The following is a 24,054-nucleotide window of genomic DNA, read 5'->3' as shown; positions in this document are numbered from 1 at the left end:
AAGAAAATGGAGCATTATGTTTAAAGACCCGATGTAAACTGCAATTAACCTCAGTTGGGGTAATTATTTCTTAAACCCATACTCATATCAGTTAACATGCACCTAACTGTTTTGGTCACATTTGAGTCCGTATTTTACTGCGTCACTTTGAACATAACATTGTCTTTTTAAATAATAAAATCTTCTTAAGTTTCAGAGCACGAAACTCGTACTTAAAATAAGAACATCGACTATGTCCGCTTTATTTAAGATATATAAAGTGCACAAGTAGCGTAAAAAAAACCTTTGAATGGTGTATTTTGAACAGGAAGCTCATATTTCGTATATTTTGCACGTTCTTTAAAGTAGCAGAACAACTTGTCATATGACCACACTGAGGTAAATCACATGCTCCAGGCTGTTTCCTTGTTTAGACCACCATGGCGTCCCTAACTTGGAGGGTGCTCCTGTGTAAAGTGACCTTATTTTTGCTGTTTTCTCTGCTTGATGTTGGAGAGGGACAGTATAAGGGGTTCAGGAAGTTCAGTCAAGTGCAGGACACCCAGCATTGGGCTGCGTCTGAGGAGCAATGGTTCATACAGAAACTGGATCACTTCAACGGTGCAGACAGCAGAGTGTGGAAGCAAGTAAGTCTATGTGTTGGGTCATTCAGTGCAAGGGTTAAGGTATAATTTCAAAGATGATAAAGCTAATCATTGATTTAATGTGGATTTAGCTTAAGATGAAGAAAAATACACTCATTTTAAAGATTGCAAACTTGATCCATAATGTCTCCCTGTGGTTTTTACTCTCTGCACATTTCTCTCCTTTTCCCCCATAGAGATACTTTGTAAATGACGCCTTCTACAAATCTGGTGGTCCAGTGTTCCTGATGATCGGCGGAGAGGGTCCAGCTAACCCAGCATGGATGCAGTACGGCACCTGGCTCACCTACGCTGAGAAGGTGGGAGCTCTCTGCCTGATGCTGGAACATCGTTTCTACGGAAAGAGTCACCCGACAGTGTAAGTTTGTCGCTGCTGCATTATTGAGTGGATTTAATTGTGACTGTAACGGATCCCATGGACCCAGACTGAGCTAAAAAAAAAAAAAAAGCCAAATGCAGAAGTTCGGCACCATCAAGTTTTCCACAGACACAGAGGGAAATAAATATTTCCTCAAAACGTTTCACATGGAACTTTGATCAGACACTGCTTTTAACCCCTCATAAACATAATAAACTCATAATATTACAATCCATAAAAAAGTAGCATTTGTTTGCAATTTGCAATACCAGCTTCAAGACACTTCCTGTATAAAGAATCACTCACTAAATCTTGAGGATTCTTTACGCCCTCTTACGAATCTTGATCTTCTTAATTTAGTCAGAAATGTTGCTCCTGTCAACAGGAAATAGTTAAATGCATTTCAGTAACAAAAAAAAAAACATCCTCTGTGGGATTTGTTTTTCTTGTAATCTCTTTAAATGGCCAGCTGATGTCCCCTTTACCGCAGGCAAAACTCACAACAGTCCTCAGAGGACATATAGGAGATGCAAAATGTCTTTGTAACCATTGCTGTTCTTGTGAACACCTTGGTTCCAAATATCTGAGAGACTTCTTCAGTTCTAAATGACCCTCAATCTCAGTCATTTAGAAAAGAAGAAGCCACTTAACTGAGTAGTGAAACATCCTGTTGCTTTTGTTTAATCTTTTTTGGGATATACAATAACCTGGATGACTGAGAACCTGCACAGACAATGATTTGCATACCAGTCTACAGGTCTATAGAGTCTTTTTTTTTTAACCTATCAACATGCATTAACTCTGCTGATGCACAGGTATAACATAGAGCTACTCAGTGAAATCTTCTGGTGCATGGTCTCGGTGTAACCTTTTTTTTCTTAATTTGTTAAATACAATTTTCTTTTTCATAGATTGTCCTATCATGATTAATTATCTGTAAATTTCTTTAGAGTTAATTACAAAGTCTGGTTAGAATTTGAAATGGGAAATGGAAGTGTTGAACACTTTTTCCCTCTTTATATGTTTGTACCGAAGAAAACAAGCTATGTGCGTGTGAATGCTGGAAATTGCATTTAAGAATAGCAGGTTTCCTGTTAAGCGCTTCAGTGAGCTGGAGTATTTAAAAGTGATGTCTTTCCACAAGCCAACATGTGTCCTCAGACAAAAGGCATCTGCCAGGATGAACTGCTATGAGGCAAGTGCAGAACTCTTGGCAGAAGAACGTTTTTATGAAAATGACTTCCAGAACCTTTCAAGTTATTGCAACAAAGCAGATGAGTTCAATCTGTTACAGTCAAAGTGGATGTGAATGAATGCTGCTCATCCAGTGTTTCCATAAATTATATATTTATATTTCTTTCAGACAGCAGATTGGTGCAGGATTCCAAGGCTTACACTGTGGTGTGGTCACTGACAGTAAAATAGACAAACGACTTCCCAGTGAGGATAATATATAAATTTATAGCATGACCTGTGTCAAATGGCATCCACTAATATAAAGGTTGTATTCACACGCCCTTGTCTGCGGTTGTTGTCTGTCATCAACCACTGTGAGTGTAGCAGCTGTACCACTAGGTGGCAGCCCTGCATTGAGATAACCACAAATGTCCTCATGTAGTCGCTTCGACTGAATAACGGGGCTGTGCACTGTAAACACTCGCCCCCAATTCTCTCTCTCTTTTTTTTTTTTCATTTAGGGACCTCAGCTCAGACAGCCTGCGTTTCCTCAGCAGTCGCCAGGCGCTGGCTGACTTGGCACACTTCCGCACCGTGATGGGCGAGAAGCAAGGCCTGAGCAAAAGCAAGTGGGTGGCGTTCGGCGGGTCGTACCCGGGCTCTCTGGCTGCTTGGTTCAGGCTGAAGTACCCTCAACTGGTCCACGCCTCTGTGGCCACCAGTGCACCTGTTCATGCTACAGTCAACTTTCCAGGTGTGAATTGACACTGCATGATATAATCACACAAACATTTAGAATAGCCAACCCCCAATAATTTTTGAATAATCAGATTTGATTTTATGCCAAACTCCGTTTAAGAAAACAGGCAATTTAAATTAGATTTGCAATCAGGAAGCAGAAAATTACTTGAAATATTGAAGTTTGTTCTAGCATTCGTTTTAGCTTTACGTAACGGACTGATTTAGCAAAAAAAAACATCCTCTGCGGGATTTATTTTGCCTTGCATTCTTTATGTGCGCTCCAGTATCAACATCCTCGGTCGATCTCGTCAAGCATTAAATTGAACTGCTCACAGATTTTCCGGTTTTGCTCAGTGTCTCGGAAGTAAGGGTCCCAGATGGATCAAAGATGGGGGCTCATTCCTTATCTGTGTCTGTGTTGTGTTTGGCTGAGCCTGTTGTTTTCCTCCGGAAAGGCTGCAGGCTGGAATCAAGGTCAGAGTAAGCTTTGAACGCGGACCTATGCTTTTCCGCCCACTCACACCGGTGCTATCTTGAAGACACGATCACACGCATAGGAGCTGCATTCCCTTTGACTTGAGGAGAGCATGAAAGACATAACACTCAGAGAGTGGTGTACAAGTTGTACTGGTGACGTCAAGTGTCCTTTTCCCCCCCAGCTTTCCTCAAACAACACTGCAGTTAGTCAGAATTGTTAACAGTAAGGACTTGGCTTTCACTTGAGGGAGAAATATTCCAAGATTTTGTAATGTTGAGTCTTTCCCCAGGGCTTTTAGAGTATCATAAACTGTGAAATTGACTCATCCTATCACTTTCAACCTCACTGAAAAACCTCCTAAAATAAATATTCCCTTTCGCATTTAAATGGAACTTGATTCACGTACTGTTTTGAAGATAAATTGGTGCTTTTACTGCTTTGGAAATAGCCCTGTGGTTCTTTTTTTGTGTATTATTGTGGTCTTTTTATAGCGGCCCAGGTTTAAGTGTCCACCCTTCCCCCTGTCTCTGTATTTCACCAGAGTACTTGGAGGTTGTGCGACGGTCGCTGGCCTCAGAGAACGCAGAGTGCCCGGATTTGGTGAAAAAGGCTTCAGATACCCTCGTCGAACGCCTGAAAGACCCCAAAACCTACGACAACATCACCAAAGACTTCAAGTACAGTACATTCACTCCCTTTGCACGTGTCATGTCCCTCAGAGCTTTGTTGCCACGCTTTTTCTTTTTTTTTCTGAAGGAAAGTTGTACTCGATTCTTATATCCTTAAGAGGCTTTTATTTAAATATAGAGAATAGCTTGTACAAGGACCCTTTCTGTTTGGCAGTTAAAAATACCACTGTCCCATGTCAAATCATCAGATCGTGTTCGCAGTCATATTTATGCATATACATTCATTCTGACTGGTTACTAAGTTGGGGAGTAACCGTGGTTTAGACAAAGCTGTCCCTTCGTTAGTGGACAGGCTGGTCCCATTCTTCTGCCACTGACGTCTTCTAATGAGAGTGCTCCAACGCCCTGTAAGACAATATAATTCTGCCTCATCATTTCCCTTTTCTAATTGAAAAAGAACTCCATATTTGGCTACTTAAAAGCAAAATCCACAAGAAAACATAAATGAACACTCAAAAGCGGAACCTGCGGGCGGTACTTTCTGTCAGCAACCCTTGGCAGATTCATATTGTATTCTCTAACCTTTTGTGTAACTCCTCACATGCTAGGATTAGAGCTCTTCACATCCTTATTACCTAGGATTCTTTCACAGCAATTAAGCTCAGCAATTTAACATCATAATTATATGACTCTTAAGCAGTTCATATTTATTCTAATAAAAATGAAAATACCTCACAGGCATCACAATTTAGACCTTTATTAATCTTATTGGTTTATTAAATTTGGTGACCTCGGCAGACTCCTAGCACGGCTCCACAAACTTTCAAGTTGAGCTGAAGTCCAATCAGAGAGAATAATACTGGAGAAAAAAAAGTGTGCCTATGTGCAGGACTTTCGGTATTTTATATTAGATCGTTTGACTTTTCAAAGCAGAGAAGCTCAGATATAGTCGGTAAGATTAATAAACGTGGTGTTCCATTCGCCTTAAACCAAAATCCTCAAATGAGCCACCCTAGGACTGGTGGATTTAAATAGAATAAAGCCTTGATCAGTAGACTAATTAAACCTTATTTCTTCTTGCTTGTCAAGTCATGCTGTTACAAAGTGTTCTTCTTTTCGATTGATATGTCGTCTCATTATAGACATGAGTGTAAGAAAACAGCCACTTGATTCATAAGAGGCATCTTTTAAAATGTGAAATGAATTTGTTCAGATTTGTCCCTTATTTAGTGGGACTATAATGTATTTGGACAACTGTTTGACAGTTGGGCAAATGAGAAGACAGAACTCTCGTACCTGTCCATTAAAAAACAGGCTATCGCTAGCAGCCAGTTAGCTTAGCTTAGTTTAGGCTAAAAACGCATTATCACCCATTGTTGTTTGTTACTTTTAACTAACACTAAAAACCGTAAAAAAAAAAGCCATAACATAACGGCCACCTGTCTAATATTGTGTAATTTTGGTGGGGCCTTTTACCAGTACAGCCCTGACCCGTTGAGGCGTAGACTCCACTACGCGGTGGTATCTGGCACCAAGATGTTAGCAGCAGATCCTTTAAGCCCTGCAAGTTGTAAGGTTGGGCCTCCGTGGATCAGACTTCTTTGTCCTGCACATCCCGCAGCTGCTCAGTTGGACTGAGACCTGGGGAATTTGAAGGTCAAGTCAAAACCTCGAACACGGTGTTGTATTCCTCAAACCATTGCCGAACAATTGTTGCTCTGTGCCAGGGCGCGTTGAGCTGCTATAATAGGCTGCTGTCATCGGGGAATATCCTTTCCATAAAAGGGTGGACGGGGTCCGAAACCGTGCTTAGGTGGGTGGCATGTGTCATATTAACAGCCACACGAATGTTCTCACAGCAGAACATTACAGAAAGTGACACGCACCGTCTCGCCAGTTTGCCATATTTCCATGTTCCTATATAGTGCATCTAAGTGCCATACGTTTCACAGCTAAGTGACGCACACACGCCCAGCAATCCATGTGGCGTGAAAGAAAATGTGATTCATCAGACCAGGCCACCTTTTTCCATCACACTGTGGTCCAGTTCTTGGGATCACATGACACTTTAAGCAGTTACATTAGACACACCCATACAAAACCAGCATTCACCTCTTCAGTAATTTGAGCTACAGTAGCTAGTCTTGTTGGATCAGACCATACTGGCCAATCTCTACTCCTGCATGTGCTGCAGTGAGGCTTGGCCGATGACTCTGCCACAAGGAACACGCCACAAGAACTGCAATTTTGGAGATTCTCTGACCCAGTTGTCTAGCCATCACTATTTGGCCTTTTCAAAGTTTCTCCTTCCACTTGCCTATTTTCTGTCTTTGAGGACAAAATGTTCACTTGACGCCTAATATATCCCACCAACCGACAGTTATTCACTTCACCTGTCAGTGGTCCTAATGTTATGGATCATTTGGACTGACTTCCTGTAGCATATGCTGGTTGCCCGGCAACCTCACAGACATCGGATGTGAAAATATGAACTGTTATATTTTAATGTTTTGGTTTCTGGTGCATAGCTCCCATGTTAAGCTAAGCTAAATACCCACAGGCTTGTTTTGCTTCGCATTTACCAAACTGACATAAAAGCCGACTTGAATCTCTTATTCAACTCACGGATAGAAAGTGAATAAAGGAGAAAAAGGACAAGGGGAAAAAGTGAAATCTGGAGCGATGTAAGAGAATCAAAGAGCAGTGGGGGTTGCTTTGGGTCCTGGCTTGAGTCAGGTCCTGTTACAACTTCACGAGCCTCGCCTCCGGCGTTTTTGGACTGAGGGTGCACCTCTGGAATTTCAGACCTGCTCCAGAGAGGGTGCAATGCAGTCGTTCGAATTTCAGTGGTGAAATCATTCTTGTGCACAGAACAGAATTTATGTAAATCTAGCTTTTGGGAATTTAGGCTATTTTTGATGTGGTTATTTTTTAAGCCCATCGTTCTTTTCTTTTCATTTCTTTTCCATTGTTTTCAGTTACAAGCATGAAGTCATTTGTTGCACCCTTGCAACATGTCTGCAGTCACTGTGGCCGTCTGTGCTGTTATTTTACATGTATTTTAGGTTGTTTTAGTGACAGTAAGGTCAGTCAGCATGATGAATAAGCAGACCTAAACGGCTTCTGTCATGGTGTGGTTAGTCTCACAGAACCGATGTTGTCATGGAGAAACGCGAAAACTGCCCTGACCACACTGGATGTCTTTTATTTCAGCGTCTCGCAGACCGTGGATGCAGACATGTCCTCACGCAGGAACAAACACACAAAAGGTCAAAAGGTGGTTTTGGGGCTTGTCGAGCTTACAAACCCCAGTGCACCAGAGAATACAGCACTTGCGTCATGGTTTCATCATGAAGGATGGAAGCGTCTTTCAGCGCAGACACACACATGCAGACAAGCTTTAAACTAACCGTGTCATGTCGTCAGAGCGTTGACTGAATTTTCCTAACAGAGAATCACTGTACTACTTCAGATGCTTTCCCAGACAAGTTTGCATCTACAGCGATCTGCCACAACATTAAAACCACAGGCAAAGTAATAGCATTGATCATCTTGTGACAATACAATGTTCTGCTGGGAAACTTTTGGCACTGGCATTCGTGCGGATGAAACTTTGACATGTACCACCCACCTAGATCAGACCAGGAACCCCCACCCCATAGCAATGACACTCCTTGATGGCAGCAGCCATCCCCAGCAGGATGCAGCCTGACATGGACACACACACAAAAACTGTTTAGGAACAACTCAAAAACCAGCACAAGGTGTTGACCTAGCCTCCAAAATTCAGTAGCTCCCAAACTGATCAAGTATCTGTGGGATGCACTGGAACAAGCCTGGTCCACAGAGGCCCCTCCCATCAACCCACAGGACCCAAAGGCCCCACTAACAACATTCTGTTGCCAGACACCCCTGGATACCCTCAGAAGGCCCAAATCCCAGTATTGGGAAGGTGATCATAATGTTATGCCTGATCGGTGTATGTGTGTGTACTGCAGTAGTGTATTTGCATAGTCACTATTCAGGCCCCATTCTAGCTTGTGCCAGTGTTGGTGGATAGTTCCGTATTTTCACAGCAACAGCTATCTTCCATGAGAGCGCAGGAACGGAGACAACATGGCACGATGCACAGTACAATTGTCTAACTTACCTCCTTTTTCCTTCTGTCACTCCTCCACATTTTCCTCCTTCTTCAACCTCCACTCTTGCCTAATTTTCCTTGCACCATTTTTGTCCCCCTCTCTACCTTCCTGACCTTCCGGATTCCACTGATTCCTCTCCTTTGTCTTCTGATTCCCCCTTCTCCTTTTCTCTCTCTCTCTCTCTCTTTCTTTCTTTCTCCAGTTTGTGTTCCACACTGACGATCCAGACAGAGATGGACTCTGCCTACTTCCTGGAAATGCTGGCTGGCAACTTCATGGATGTGGTCCAGTACAATCAAGACAACAGGGCATTTGAGGTGAGAACGAGAGGAAGAGTAGGGGCAAGACGAACAACATGAGTAAAAGAAATGTCAGACTCGGGAGGCACATTGTGTCATTTTGGACTGACAGAATGGATAGGTTCCCCAGTTTTTGTTGCTTACAGAACACCTGCTGTCACACAATGAAAACGAGTAGCTTAAAGGGCAGTTTTGACATTTTTAGGGTACCCTTGTTTTCGTCCATAATGCTTGTCGACTCTATACAATGTACACTGCCATTGTCATAATGTAGTGTAAACCACAGACGTTCACTTATGTATTTATTATGTTTCATAATGATGTTACGAATCCCACATGAACAATCTTTGGCCTGATGGACGTCTGATATAGAAACAGTGTGGTAAAGTAGCCATGACTGATGCACGTTGGCTGAGGACCGAGAAACGGTTTGTGTAAAGGTTTTGTAGACCAGGCGTTGACCTAGTATCCAGGCGTGGTTGAATGGAAGGGAGTTATGAGGTGTAGGAAGCTTACGCACGAACATAATAAACCCTGCATTGTCCGACAGAAAGAGCCCCGGAGATATTGCCTCGTAAGAGTCGCTGGGTCGGCAGTGGTGTTGTTTGGGGCCACTAACTCTGTCTGAATCCGAGTGTCTTTTATAAGCTACTTTTTATGTGACTCAACAAAGAGAACGGCAGCTCAGTGGATACCACGTGAAGGGAGGAACTAGGTTTTAAAGCTCGACACTGGACATGGCTTTTAAATGCTTAAGTTGCTGCTTATCTTGAAGCTAGGTAACCAAATGGTGCCTAATTCTACTGGGCTGAGCCGTAAGGGTGGTGTTTTCAAAGACACATTTTTCCTATTTTAGAAACACAAAGACCTTCTGTATGAAACTCCTGTCACACAATCATATATGTAGAAATTAAGTTAATGATATTGATGTATTGCACTGCCATACATCCAAACTTGTACAAAATACGTTCCTGTTGTGGTGAGACGTAGATCTGTCACCCTTTGTCCCCTTTTGGAATCCTTTTCTTTTACCACATATTTCTTTTTTCCCTCCTCTTTTTTTTTTTTCATCCCAGCCCCTCTCTGTCCCCTGGTGCCTTGAGAAGACGTGAGTCCGGTTACCAATAAGCTGATGTGAAAATGAAACAAAAGCCTCTTTGGTCTCTCTGGTTTCCTGTCGCCCCAAGCTAAAGAGACGCTTATAAAAGAACTGAGAGGAGTGGTGGGCTACAGAGCCCACAGCACTGAGCGGACGAGCGCAGCCAGCAGCTGCCTCTCTGACACAAAGGGCCGGCCACAGAGCAAACTAGCAGGTTTTAGGTACCGCTGAGGAATTTGGGTAAGAACTACGAGTGAGGTGTAACTCAATCAGAAGAGTCAGAACGGTGGCTTCACAGTCGAGGGGTTATCAATGAGGGGCTTTATGAAATGTGGAAAGACCTTATGTAAAGCAGCAGCTTGTAGGGCAAGTACTAATAGTTCTTCTTTTCACGCAGAGGACGCAGATAGAGCCAGAGGCAGTGGTCACTGTGGGTCATTTCCAGTAAACAGGGCTTTCATTTTGTAAATGCTTGCCGCTGTAATCACTACCAAATGTTTACCTCTGCGGCTCTCGTTGCAATAAATAACGCTTTTTGTTGTGGGCGAGTTTATAACTGGAAGAGCACAAGCACAGTGTTGGACAGCAGCTATTGAATCCCTTTTGAGCAGCTCTGTGGGCATAAGTTGAGCAGATCACCACAGTTACCCAGACGATTGCGTGGGTTGTCTTCTCTAATTGTTAATGATGCTGATTTGATGAAAGGTTTTAGACCAATGTTAAAATGAGCAATATGCAGCCTGTGATGCATTCACATGCCTAGTGAATGTAGACAGAAACCCTTTTAAGACATCCCTCCCAGCCCTTTACATGCACACAGTCCCGTTACAACTGATTTGCTTTCTCTTCTTTTCTTTTTGGTGTGGTGATGCCGTGAGTATAGGGAGCGGTGGGCACCAACATCACCATCAAGGTGCTCTGCAGCATGATGGCTGACACCTCACTGGGAGATCCTTACGCCCGATACGCTGCCGTGGCCCGCCTCATGATGGAAACCTACTCCATTAAATGCCTGGATTCCAGCTTCAGTAACTATGTCAGAGACATGACAAACACGTCGTGGGACGGCCCAGCTGCAGGGGGAGGTGGGTGTGGATGTGTATTGGGAAGTGGTATTTTGTTTGTGCAAATAAGGCTATTTTAGTTGATTCTATTTCAAAATGTCAGCTGTAGGAGCTGCGTGCCTGTTGCAACAGAGCTCTTTATAAGGAGCATGTATTTTTTTGGTTCGTCTGATTGATTGTTTGTGTTTTTGTCTGACTTTAAAAAAAAAAATCCAAGGGAGTGCACCCAGTGATTAAAAACATGCATATTTAACCCAAAACTCAGCCACAAGTCGTTGCTCTGTACTAAAGTTACTCGTTTCCAGCTCATGAGTGGGAGGGCGGGAGGTGGATCGCTGGAAAAGCATGTGGTTTCTTCAAAAGCCACTGGGATGCGCCTGCAGAAACTCCCCAGATGAACATTTTTTCTTATGCACCCTTTGCTCTTCTAATTAGGGCAGAGTTGCCAAAGTGAATACTTTATTGATGGGCATTTGAAGCAAATTTCTAACATTATCAACTCTGATATTAGTGCCTTGGTTTCTAAGAACCAAATGAACATGCTGGCCATGTGCGTATGTGTTGTCAGGGAGACAGTGGGTCTACCAGACCTGCACTGAATTTGGATTCTACCAGAGCACCGATTCCCCCAACCAGCCATTCACTGGCTTCCCTCTGCAGTGAGTACTCTAAACATCACCTCTTTGCCTAAAGAACTCGTAACTTATGTTTTCTTTACCCCTACGCTGCCTCTCCCCTCACATACTGTTATTTCCAAGTCACACATGGTCCATTTTCTTTCTTTACTTACTGTTTCAGAAGGTGTGTTGCATAATCTGTTTTTCATTTTTTCAGGTATCAGGTGAAACAGTGTGCCAGCTTCTACAACGTCAGCGATGATCAGGTGGCGGAGGCCGCCGCCGAGACCAATGAGTATTACGGCGGCTATGACATTCGCTCTAGCAGAATAGTCTTCCCCAACGGATCCATTGACCCCTGGCATGCCCTGGGCATCACCCAGGACATCACACCTGACCTCCCTGCTGTTTTCATCGAAGGTGAGATAAAATTTGCACAGTGAGAGCCACTGTGACTTAGTGTTGGCTAGGGTTACAACTAATAATTATAACTTTTATCATATTATTCAATTAGTAAATTAATCTATTGATTGATTAATCCTTTGGAAAATTTACTACTAAAATTTATCTGCTTACACCCACTGAGATCGTAACATTGATTTTTTTTGTTTTATTGGTCTATATGCTCGTACACAAACTGCTTACAACTTGAAAATACACTGGAAAGCAGCGTTGCCATACTAGTCGTTAGCATCAGCTCTAGGAGTTTTCAGGACACAATGACGACTCCCAGGTACTGAACACCAACCAACAATCAGACAGAACCGTTGTCCTGAGGTCTGTAAGCTCCTGGGTTTTCTCTGTTGCGATGCTCATACATAGCCGTTGTGCTGCTGTTGTAGACCATTTAATTTTTTACCAAGGGTCCATCTTATTGGGGCTCTGTTACAAGATTCCCCACACGTTTGGCCGTCGTGTTCCGGCTTTTTCTAATGAAGTCCAATTTTCATCATGCCTGGCAATGGAGCCCCCACACGAATCAACGTTGAGCATTAAATTGTTGCAGGCTTTAGTGTTAAAAGTCCCCACTATATCTGAGGTGCGCACGATTAATAGTAGTACTGCCACACTGAACTTCTGACTGAGAACTAGCTTAAATAGCAAACTAGCTAGCAACATCAAGCTAGTTGTAGGGTTTTAGATTACGTTCTGTGACACTAACTTTACCTTTAATTATTCACTTCTAATAAACATTTATTTGCTGATTTTGTCATCAAAATACTTCCAGACATACAGGTTAAGACTTGGACTGTATTTGAATATGGCAGTCTTGAGATTTTTAGATTTCTGGTTTATATAAGGTTTTCTAAGGTTTGTGTACCTCAGCTGAAACAAACTTAACTTGCATGCGGTTTGAAGTTGTCTGTATGTTTTTAAGTAAACCCTGAACAAACCATTCATCTGATCACAGTGAGTTTTCTTGTCTATAAGTTGTTCCCTGAGACTAATTTGTGTTTGTGGCTGTGTCCCATTGCAGTAGCCGAGCAATGTTGTTATTTTAGCGGAGAACAATGTCTCCTTGTTTAACTCTCCTTTTATTAGGAGGATAATTGCACCTGGAACACTCTTATTCCCTCCCTTTGTTTTGCTGCTGTATTCATTATGTTTATATTTTCCTCTAATCCAGGAACAGCTCACTGTGCCAATATGTACCCGGCCAGGAGCGAGGATCTTCCGAAGCTGTCTCTGGCCCGTGACCACATCTTCTTACTTCTTCAGCAGTGGTTAAAGGAATGACTGACACTTACATAAACTGGTCGGTGGCTTTCCAAGACAAACCTGTCTCTCCAGATCACTGACACTGGAACGGGACTGCTTATTTTACTGCCAAATTTACCGACAGTTTGACATGCCACTTTGCACAAGTGTCAGGCGACACAAAATGCGGGTATATAAAATGAGCAAGACACATTTGAGCTGATGAATAAAGATGTTTTTTTATGATTCCTGCATTTTCAGTTTCTCTTAGTTTAAATTGCAATGGTCGATATTTGGCGTACTTTGAACCACCTACGTGCCTGGTGACAGGGACTTGTTGAACAGAGAAAAAAAAAAAAGACCTTGACCAAGTTTACACAGTTTGTCACACTAGTGGGGATAAAACCTTGGATTTGTTGTAAGCCAGTGTTATAGAGACGCACAGCCAAGGGTGTTTAAGGTGTGTTGGAGAGAAGCTGGGAATGTTCCAGCATATTTTGACCTCTCCCTGAGACTGAAAAGTTGCCTAAGGTTTGGAAGACACCTTGCATTTCCACCATGCCCAAGAATAGATGTTCCTGTTCTTCCAACCAGTGTGCACGAGAAGACCTGTGAAGACCTTAGACCTTAGGCTAAGAATCTCTGTAGTACCGGTTCCACACGTCCCCGGTGAACCGGGGACGTGTGGCCTAGATTACAGCCTACTTTACTGAAAGTTTGCAGTATTTCAGACTGCAAGGTAACACTGGAGCACTCCAAGGAATGATACCGTCATCCTTTTTGTTCACACTTTAAACCCCTGACTTCTTAAACTCGGGGACACGTCGTTTTGCACATTCTCGGACGACTCCCCCATTGTTGGCTTTATCATACACACTAAGGAGGAGGAGTACAGAGAACTTTTGTCACTGAAAGCCTACGGGGCATCAGAGTAAAGGTACACCTTATATATTTAACACATATTTGCTTTCTCAGCCTTAAATCTAGATATATTATATTATTATATAATATAAGGTCAGTGCAAATGTTAGAAACTGAGATTTTGCAGCATAACATTGTGTTTTTTTTTTAAACGTCATTCCACGTCACTGTCTTTTGTGGCATCTTATTGATCAAACCCTTTCTTAACACCGGCTCTTTGAACAACCAGACACTGAGGCCTACACCTCCTCTGTGCTGGCATACATCACTTTTTGCATAGACAATGTAACCACCAGTAGACAGGTCAAAACATTCTCCAACCACGAACCCTGGTTTGACTCCACGCTCAGAGCTCTGCTATGGGCCAGGGATTCAGCGCTGAGGGCAAGAGACAGGAAGGCCTATAGGAAGTCTAGAGCGGACCTGAACAGAGGCCCCTTTGAAATACAAAGAGCAGATAGAGGTCAACTTCAGAGGAAACAATCCCCGCTCAATGTCGCAAGGCATTTTTTTAAAAAATATATTTATTACCTTTATAAACACCTGACCTGAAGCTGCTACTAGAGATTGCTGCCAGACAAAATTTCATTAAACTTGTGTGCAATGACAATGAAGTTCTTCCTTTCTGTGTACACAACATCCAACTCTTGACCAATACGTTTCATATTGAGAAACTTCTCTTTCACAGCAGCTTTTGTAAATTTCATAATAAAGTAAGTTTATCTTAAGGCATGATGGAAAAAACACCCTGGTAATGTGTTATTTGATGGACAATCGTGTCCAACAAGCAGCGAGGAAACAAAAAACAAAACTTTTAAACAGTATTCTACCAGAAACCAGTCCTCTTCTTGAATTGGCATGTGTGGCACAAACATGCACCATCTGGTGTTTTTTGGGGCAGGTTTGGTCTTGTTTGATGAAAAGAGTGTAAATGTTTTCTTAGCTGCTCAGCAGGAGCATGATGATATCCCCACCCTGGAGCAGAGATGGTATATCAGACACTTGCGTGACTAGGCTGGATGCCATATTGCGAAGTCCACGTCTTTTGCCTTGAAGTACGTAGTTTTACTTTAAAAGAAGAATGTCAAATCTAAGGCGTGATTACAGTCCACAGCTGTGTGTTCCACAAAAACTCTGCAAACAGTCACAAAAGATTAAAAGTGTTTATTGTCACAACAGTCTCATCTCTCGCATCCCAGCTGGACATGCGTGACCCCCACAACACCCACAACCCCAATGACAATCCACACACCCACAAAGGCCGTGGACCAAACTCTGGCCTGAATGCAGTAACACTGTCTGCGACCCCATGTTGCAGCAGTGACTAAAAGTCTCCCCATAGCTATTCAGTCACACGCTGTGGCTGTAAAACTAATATGTTAAAGTGGAGGTTCAGCCCACAAAATAAACACGTGAACTATATATTCTTATGACAGACTATAATCCCTCATAATCTTTGTAAACATCAACATTTGCGGTGGCTTCATTTGTAATTGCCCATACACTCTCTTTTAATCCCCTGTAATTCAAAACCTCCAAGAACCAACTCGCAATCCTCTATTTGGCAGCAGCAGGGATGTAACTGAAACTCTCTTTTCAGGTGTGTGTTTGCGTGTGTTGCCACCTGACTGCATCACCTCATTAGATAGAAAAGCATCAGGTGGCTCTTTTTCAGTTTGGGGGAAGTTGTTCCAAAGTTCACATGTGCCTTTTTTTTATTTTTTGGTTGGCTAAGTAATAATAACAATAAAAAACTAAATCAGAACAATGCTGGATAAGCTTTGAGGCTAATTAACCAGTTTTATTTATGGTAGCCTACACATTACAAGTATAATCTGAAAATGATGCTGGTGTTTATACTTAATGTGAATACAGTTATTTTCCATTTCTCGTATGACGAAACGTGACTAAAAGCTCGCTTCTTAGTCATGTTTCGTCATATGAAATGTAAAATGACTCAATAAAAACCCTAACTATTTCATTACTTCCTGTTTTAAACATATTTATTGGCTACGTCAAAGTTGTCACAAATTACCGGAAGTGGCTGCATTAACGTAAACATGACTCTATATGCTCTGTCTTTTTTGTGTGTGTGTCTTTTGTTTATCTCTTCAGAAAACATGAACAATAACTCCGTAAAATACAAAAATAAAATCGCATCAGTGCGTTCTTGCCATGAGGAATAATCGCAAATGTATTGCTTTTACTCTGAAAGTGTAGCGGAAGTGGAGGTCCTGTTGTGTTGCGGTTGACACCAGCCGAGACACACACACACACACACACGCACACACTTCGTACTGCGCTGTCTGCCAGGAAGGCGGAGTTGAGACCAATAAATTGCTCCATGAAACAACGGTGGAGTCAGTAGTAGCGCTCACTTTCACTGGAATAAAGACTTTTATTTTCCTGTGACATTGCGGTCCACTACTCTAGTGTCTAGTTTGAGACGCCTGTGGAAAGCGGACTGATAAGGTTCATATTTTACCTGCGGAGCCAGTCGAGCTAACAACTCGTGATAGGTAAGAACTGACCGTTTTTAACTCAACACAACATATTTTAACCAAGTACTAACGTCATCACATAGCTTGACAACACCTTGCAGTCTTAATTTTAGCGCAATTAGTTCCTCCTTTTCAGTTTAAACAATACTGCTATATAGTTAACACTAACAAATACGCAACATACCCGTTGCGTGGGTTTGTTATCTTTAAATAATCAAAGTTTTCCTACCGCAGGAAATCCGTTATTCGTTTATCCATTAGTCAACGTGACTTGTAAGACAATTTGTTCAAACAAAAAGTGCGTTTCACCTTCTGACTCGCTTCCCCCTGCAGTCGGGCTTCTAGAGAAGCGTGGTGGCTTTTGGACGTTTGTATTAAAAGTCTGCTTTCTTTGTTGAACCCTGGGACTGTAGGAAAAACAAAATACAAAATCTTAAAATTGTTGCTTTTTGGCAAACGCAACCTACCCAGCAGTCACAAATGACTCACATCTGCATATACTTCTCGGGTCTTCCCATATTATCATGCAAAGCACATTTTTGTAATTTTTATTCATTTATTTTATTATTATTATTTCAATTTGTCCAGCAATTCACGGGCTGTACATGGACAACCAAAGACCGTTTACAAAACGTGGCATTTTGATGTCCTTTGCCCTGCAGGAACTAAGGGATGGTTCACACTGTAACTGTTGGACAATTTAGCATGTTTACCACTAGTCCTCTGCACAATAAATCACTTGCAGACTCCCATTTGGGCTCTTGTGGCCATGTCCCTCGTGCTTCAGGGTGTGGGACACGCTGAATCATTTCCTAAAATGGTCTCAAAGATATCATTTGGTTTAAAATTAAAGCAAAGGAAGAGAACAGTTTCCGTGCCCCAGGTATGAACCTAGACCGTGATATTTACACAGTGTGAGTAAGAGTTAGTCAGATCTTGCAGCACTTTATTAAAGGTTTTCTCCCAGGCAGGAGTGCATGGGGTAATAGTTGGATATACTTTTCACATGACTCATCCCGGTTGACCAATATCTTGGAAATGACGTTATAATAGTTCTTAGAAATGTGTAGATGGTGGTGTGATGCTAAGATAAGATTTTATGAGATAAGATTTTTTATCATTAGGTTTTATTTGTCACATGCACAGTTATACATAGTACAATGCACAGTGAACTGTATTATCAGGTGTAGTCTGCAGATGAGATGACCAATGGTCACAAACTGCCTCTGATATTCTGTTCTTTGTTTCTGTAGGTGCTGTTGGGATCAAAATGAAGCACCTCTTCTTGTTTTGTCTTTATGCACTGGTGACCCTGTACGGTCATAAGGGTGTCCTTTCCCAGGCTCCCTCCTACGGTGAACGGGGCTCTGATCTTGGCATACAGGTGTTCCAGCAAGTAGTGCTCAACAAGCCCTTGGAAAATGTGGTGCTTTCGCCTCATGGAGTGGCTTCCATCCTAGGCATGCTGCTACCGGGAGCCTATGGGGAAACACGGAAGCAAGTCATTAATGTGCTCCGTTACAAGAAAAATGGTAGGAGATGTTTACTGCAGCAGAAGATTATTCCCTTCACGGAGTTTTAAAAAGTTTTACTTAATGTTTAAACTCAACAGAAAGTTTTTAAGTTTAAATTTCTAATTTGTATGCACAGGCCCTTACAAGATGTTGAGGAAGCTACACAAGAGCTTGACAACGAAGTCCAACCAGGATGTTGTGCTAATTGCCAACGCCATGTTCAGCCAGAAGGGTTTCCCCATGGAGGAGGACTTTGTGAAAACCAACAGCGACAACTTTCAGTGTGAGGCAAGGAGCCTGGACTTCAGTGACCCCGATGTTGCGGCAGATGAAATCAACGAATGGGTCAACAATAAGACCAAAGGTAGTGATCGCGGTGGTGCATGGCAACTGCAGGCACATTATAACACACTGTGAAAGGCAAATGTGAGACTGTAGTTTGAATAGTTCAGAATTCTGCTCATCCTCAAATTGTATTTTTAAGTCGATTATGTATTAAAGTACATTTACATACATTTCTTGAATTTTAAGAAGCTGGACCTGACAGGAACTCACTTGTGAGTTGGGCACAAAATGATTTGCTGGAATTCCAAAAAACAAGCTCAAACTAGAGCAACTGGACTTTCTGTGACTTGTCCAAGTAGCTTCTTCAGGTCTGAAAAGACTGGTGGAGACTTGTGAAACAGGAACATCTGTGGGTGTTTTGCGTTACAAACTTGCATGACGAGTCTTTTTTTCACGGCCAGATACATGCCTATAGTTGGAGGAAACGGTTCGAACCAGTTTTCTTTCTCTAATCTTACTCTGATGAATCTTTGTTGTCCAGAGACTCCACCCGATGTCTGTAAACGGGGGTGAAACTTGCTGTTATGTGTCCTAGTGTGGCGCTGCATTCTTTTTCATTCAGCCTGAAGTGAATCTTAAAGATAAGCCTTTTTTTCAAACCTCAAACTTAACAGTGTTCTCCTGTTTTCATATTTATTCAGGTCACATCCCCAGCTTGATCAAAGCAGACATGCTGGATTCTGCTCTGACCCGCCTGGTCGTTGTCAACTCGATCTACTTCAAAGGCTTGTGGAAGTCCCGCTTCCAGCCTGAGAACACCAAGGTGAAACCTTTCACCGGGGGTGACGGCAATGTGTACAAGGTCCCAATGATGTCCCAGCTATCAGTCTTCAACATGGGTGAGCTGATGTGTGAGAGGGCTCGAGTGATTTAAATGCATCATGTAGCTGAATATGCCTTTTATCACATTTCACCATCAAGTTATTTTGGCCTCTTCAGAAGATTCTGCTGTAGATATGCTAATTGGATACAGACTGTTTAAAACAAAGTGGCTAGATAAGGTTTATCTTAGAAAATATCCAGTTAATTTGATAAATACACATTTGTCAGTTCAGCAGGAATTCAATACAGAAGGTAATTTCCTTGAAAACCATTGATTTTACATTTCCTGAAGAACAGTTTTGAAGCTCAGTGTGGCAGTGCCCCACCTATAAATCGACTCTAATCCCAAAATGGTCTAAAGGGTGAAAATATGACTGGAGTTGAAGTGACACCTACTCACAGCTATAGCATGCGCCTGTCATTTAAAGCGACTATGTCCTAATGTATGCATAACTCCAAGTCTTGATACAATTTAAACAAGAAAGTTATATAAAATCTCACCCACCTATCCATCTATTCATCCGCCGCTTGTTTGGTACACGTCCCACGGCCCGCTTCACAGAGAGTGTACCACTAAGAAGGCCCTCTCATTATGCTGCCTTTGCTTATCATTGCATTTTCACACTGAACCCGACAAAGCCACATAATTCTGCCCCATAGTGTGTGCTTTCAGAAAGCATGGCTGTGTTCAGAGTTTAGAGGCGTCATGAGTAGGACAACAGCGTTTGTGTCTCATGTGACACGTGCAGCCGTTTTGGCTCTGCCTTTCACTGCTTTAGAACTACCACAGCAGTCCGTCTAACACTAAGGTAGTAAAAATGTGTTTGAATAACCATGACATGACATGGTGAACCTTCAGATAGAACAAATGAACCCGTCAGCATCTGACATCTAACTCTCATTTGCCAAATTGATGTGCTTTAAATTTGTTTTTGTTTTACAATGTTACCTCAGCCACTTCTAGTTCATGATTCAGAGACGGGCTTGTGTTGAGCTGTAAAGAAATGCAGGCTTAGACGTGCTACATCCGTAGGATATCATTTAGTCTTATGTGAAATGAAATTATATACCAGTCAGTGGTCTATATTTAGACAAGCTGTGAGCGCTGTGGATAGTTTCTCATACAGTGCTGCTGATAAACTGTTCAGCAGTGACGAACTAATGTTTGTTTCTCCCTGCAGTGTGTTGACTTAAGTGTGGATTTTTAGATTTATTGAAGGGATTATCATCTTCTAATTACCCCTCTTTGTTCATCAATAGAACATAATTTGTGCAAAATAACTTTCTAAACTCACATTATACAGTAAGGCTTTATGAGTATAATGGGATTTACACATTGTTGATTTTATGGCTTCATAAGTTAATGAGCTGTAAGTTAGCTTGATGGCTTCCCAAAGCACGAAAAGCTATTCAGTGGATGCTTGTGGTGTGAGGCAGGTACTGCTGTAACTTGTATATTCCTAAGCCATGGATAACTTTAACATTACTACATTTATCATTCTTGACTCTTTAACAGCTTTCCTAGAAAGGATAGGTGTTAAATCAGGCCAAAAGGCACATAGTGTCCAGTACACTGCCATCACGAGCTTCAAGCAACATTTGAATGAATTCAAAAGCTCCTCAGAGCCTCTATAAAGCCCTAAAATGGCATCCTGATTAAGTAAAGTCATAACCTGTTTCATTTATTTATTTTTACTGTTTTTGATTTCCCATGTAGGGACTGATATAACCTTGTATTTTGCACTCGCTGTGTTGCATTTTTGTTTGGTATGTGTATTTGAGGAAGAATGTATGCCTTGAAGAAATTCTACATTTTCCACAGCTAGTTTGACATGATAAAAACACTGAGCAGTGATAGCGATCAGGGTCAGACACACACAGACAATAGTTTCACTCACAGAACTGATGTTAACTTAAAATCTTGTTGAATAAAATCCTTAAACATTCTCACTACTTTATGTAGGCAACAGCAGGGATACAAATACCAACATTTGCAAATGAATAACGGGGAGAGACTAGTAATTTCATTCAGTTTCTAAATCGACCACAGTGCATTGAGTACATATACCTGGTAACATTATTTGCCAAAATGAATTCACAAATTAAACTTCAAAATGTCTGTATGTCTGAAGAGGTGAATGTTCAAAATGCCTAGTTTGCACTGGTCCTCACCCCCAACAGAAAATAATGGATTAATTTAGGGACGCTATTAGCTTTCCTCCTTATGGCAGTAACACAAGCGATGAGAGAATTTGGACTTTAGCCCTAGTTTGAAGTTAGATCTGTCAGATCTTCAAACTAAATCTAAGAAATCAGGAGAAGGTAGAAGCTACACTAACCCATAACCTCTCTTATTCTGTTAGGCATTGCCACCACTCCTCAGGGTCTCAAATACAAGGTAATTGAGCTACCCTACCACGGTAATTCCATCAGCATGCTGATCGTCCTGCCCCTTGAAGAGGCCACACCTCTGTCTACTGTTATCCCACACATTAGCACGGCCACAGTGAAGAGCTGGGCTAAACTAATGCACTCAAGGAAAGTCCGCCTCTTCATTCCCAAGTAAGACAACTCAAACACGCACACATTCACCAGTCGCATTGAATGTGATAACAGTAAAATTGTGTGCATGTTTGTAGGTTCACTGCAGAAGCAGAGGTAGATTTGGAAGCCCCACTGTCCGCAATGGGAATAACAGACATGTTCAGTCAGGACAAGGCTGACTTCAGACACCTGAGTGAGTAAACGAACAGTCACCGAAAACCCGGCCGTGATGCAATGCCTCAAGCACCATGAATGTATTTACCGTACTGAATGTGGATATGAGCGAAGCTTGAAAATATGAAAGGATTGTTGGTTGTTTACTGTTGAACGCCAGTAAGAGGTATGAATCGTGTCTGGCTGTCCAGTGTGAAAATCTGAATCACTGCTGTTCATTCTTGCCTTTCATTTTCTTCCTGAGGGATGGATAGCATGACAAGACCTGTGAATATGGAGCTTTGGTGCCATCATGTGGTATATTAGAGTAACACTTGATAGCGTTATTCCGTGAAAAATCCATCACAGTGTGACAGTTGCTCTAGTGCCATCATGTGGTGAATGTGTAAAGGACTGTCATAGCCCCTTATTTATAATCAATTATTATTGCTCTAAAATGCAACGCAAGGGAACTCCATCATGCTGGAGCTGGACAGTTGCAGCTGATTGAGATCAGAAAGGCACACAATTAAACTAATGTTATATTAAGGCTTTGAAACCATTGTTTTTTTTGTTTTTTTTAATAGGTACTGAGCATGTGTATGTATCCAAGGCGCTTCAGAAAGCCAAAATTATTGTGAATGAAGATGGAACAAAAGCAGCAGCTGCGACTAGTGAGTATTTCTCTTTTCTTTCCATGTTCTAGATTGATGAGAATGTAGTGTATGACAATTGAACTTTACAACATTAACAGTATTTCAAGCCACTGACATTTCTATAATGTGTTGCTTTTGTGTTTAGCTGCCATTTTGTTGGCACGGTCCTCTCCACCGTGGGTTTCAGTGGACAGACCCTTTCTCTTCCTCATCAGACATAACCCAACAGGTACATAATGTCTTCCAGATGCAATATACATGCAGGAGCATGCAAGGTGGACAGATTTCCACTAGATAGATATGATAGAGGAATACTATTGAGAGACAAGGTAGATTGAGATGCAGTAGATGGATAAATAATAGAAAGATGCAATGGATGGATAGATAAATGCTAGAAAGTTCCTCTTAATTATAATATATAACCAGCAATTTACAGTTTGAGTTCAAATCTTTGCCTGCATTTCACCCTTCACTTCTTCTTCCTGTCTCTGTCTTCAGGTACCATTCTCTTTATGGGCCAGATCAACAAGCCTTGAAGCAAGCCAGCCAGCCAGCACAGGCTAGCCCCTGTTAGCATCACTTGCTAGCACAGAAAATGCTTATCCACTGTCGCGCATGAACAAACGAGTACACATAAACACACTTGGCTGTAGACTTGTGTACAATGTGGACATATGATGTTATTTGTTTTAAATATTGCTTTTTATGTTACCCATTTTCTGTAATGCATAACATGATGTTTTGCAGACTGCATTTTGAAGCTGTTTTAATTTTTTTTTTGTATACTTTTTTGGATTTATTACATTTTTAAAAGACTTTGAATGTCGTTTGTGTATTTTTCTCAACTCTGGAGTAGGATAATCAGTTTATTTATCATGTCACAGTTTCAGTTTAAATGTTCTCCTTCTCAAGACGTATAACTCCAGTCTGTATTTAGTTTCACTCCTCATCTTAAAGACTTTGCACTCATCTACTTTAAAATGATTATTTCTCTGGATGAGGAAGTCTTCTGTTTTCATACTTGCTTCACATTTGAAAAAATAAATACACATATTTATAACATCATTGATTTTGTCTTACTGATTTCCTGTAAGAGTGTCTTTGATATTTTATAGTGCTGTTTTTTTTTTTTGTTTTTTTTTCTTTTTTTTTTTTTTACCCGGTCAGAACATTTTCAGGTACTGATGCAGTATCACAGATTTCCGGTGATTCACACTCCCGTGTATTTTTTATAAACGGCTTGTTTAGAGTTATGGGTCACATGCTCCTCATGAGGATGGAACAAATATAGGCGGACTGATGCAAACTTTTGACAAAAGAAGAAAAAGGGAGATATGACAATGTCCGTTCAAATTTAAAAAGTGATTTAACATTATTTAGAATAAACAAAACAATAAACTGTTATGTTCCAAAAGTAGATCTGGAATACAATTTAAAAATAATTGCCTGACAGCATTGGAGTGGAGTAATTTTACAGTTGAACAATATGAATATCAAAATCTAGAAGTGAAATTCATAGTTCTGAAACGGGCAGTACCAAATCTTTCAAGTGGACATAATCTCTAGAGCTGTAATGGCTATTATACAGAAATTTTATTATTTGATGCACAAAAAGTTCTAGAACATTAAATCACAGTTCTAGAAATAGAATTC

The 24,054-nt window shown here is 41.4% G+C and overlaps 2 protein-coding genes across 2 annotated transcripts; both read left to right on the top strand.

Moving 5' to 3' along the window:
• Nucleotides 1-71: 71 nt before the first annotated feature.
• prss59 (serine protease 59, putative) lies at nt 72-13,191 on the top strand. The gene is made up of 9 exons (XM_084558616.1): nt 72-626; nt 821-1,002; nt 2,700-2,932; nt 3,939-4,074; nt 8,371-8,485; nt 10,450-10,651; nt 11,199-11,289; nt 11,465-11,667; nt 12,875-13,191. Exons 1-9 carry the CDS (start codon nt 420-422, stop codon nt 12,982-12,984), a joined length of 1,479 nt encoding a protein of 492 aa, XP_084414742.1. The 5' UTR covers nt 72-419; the 3' UTR covers nt 12,985-13,191.
• Nucleotides 13,192-16,134: 2,943 nt separating this feature from the next.
• serpine2 (serpin peptidase inhibitor, clade E (nexin, plasminogen activator inhibitor type 1), member 2) lies at nt 16,135-23,466 on the top strand. The gene is made up of 9 exons (XM_084559413.1): nt 16,135-16,385; nt 17,621-17,899; nt 18,018-18,245; nt 18,868-19,065; nt 21,412-21,610; nt 21,688-21,785; nt 22,333-22,419; nt 22,547-22,630; nt 22,900-23,466. The coding sequence occupies exons 2-9, from the start codon at nt 17,638-17,640 to the stop codon at nt 22,935-22,937; spliced, it is 1,194 nt and encodes a 397-aa protein (XP_084415539.1). The 5' UTR covers nt 16,135-16,385; nt 17,621-17,637; the 3' UTR covers nt 22,938-23,466.
• The last annotated feature ends 588 nt before the right edge of the window (nt 23,467-24,054 follow it).

Source organism: Chelon labrosus, assembly GCF_963514085.1.
Source record: "Chelon labrosus genome assembly, chromosome: 13".
Taxonomy (NCBI): domain Eukaryota; kingdom Metazoa; phylum Chordata; class Actinopteri; order Mugiliformes; family Mugilidae; genus Chelon; species Chelon labrosus.
The sequence above is the reverse complement of the archived record's forward strand: the minus strand, read 5'-3'. Positions and strand labels throughout refer to the sequence as shown.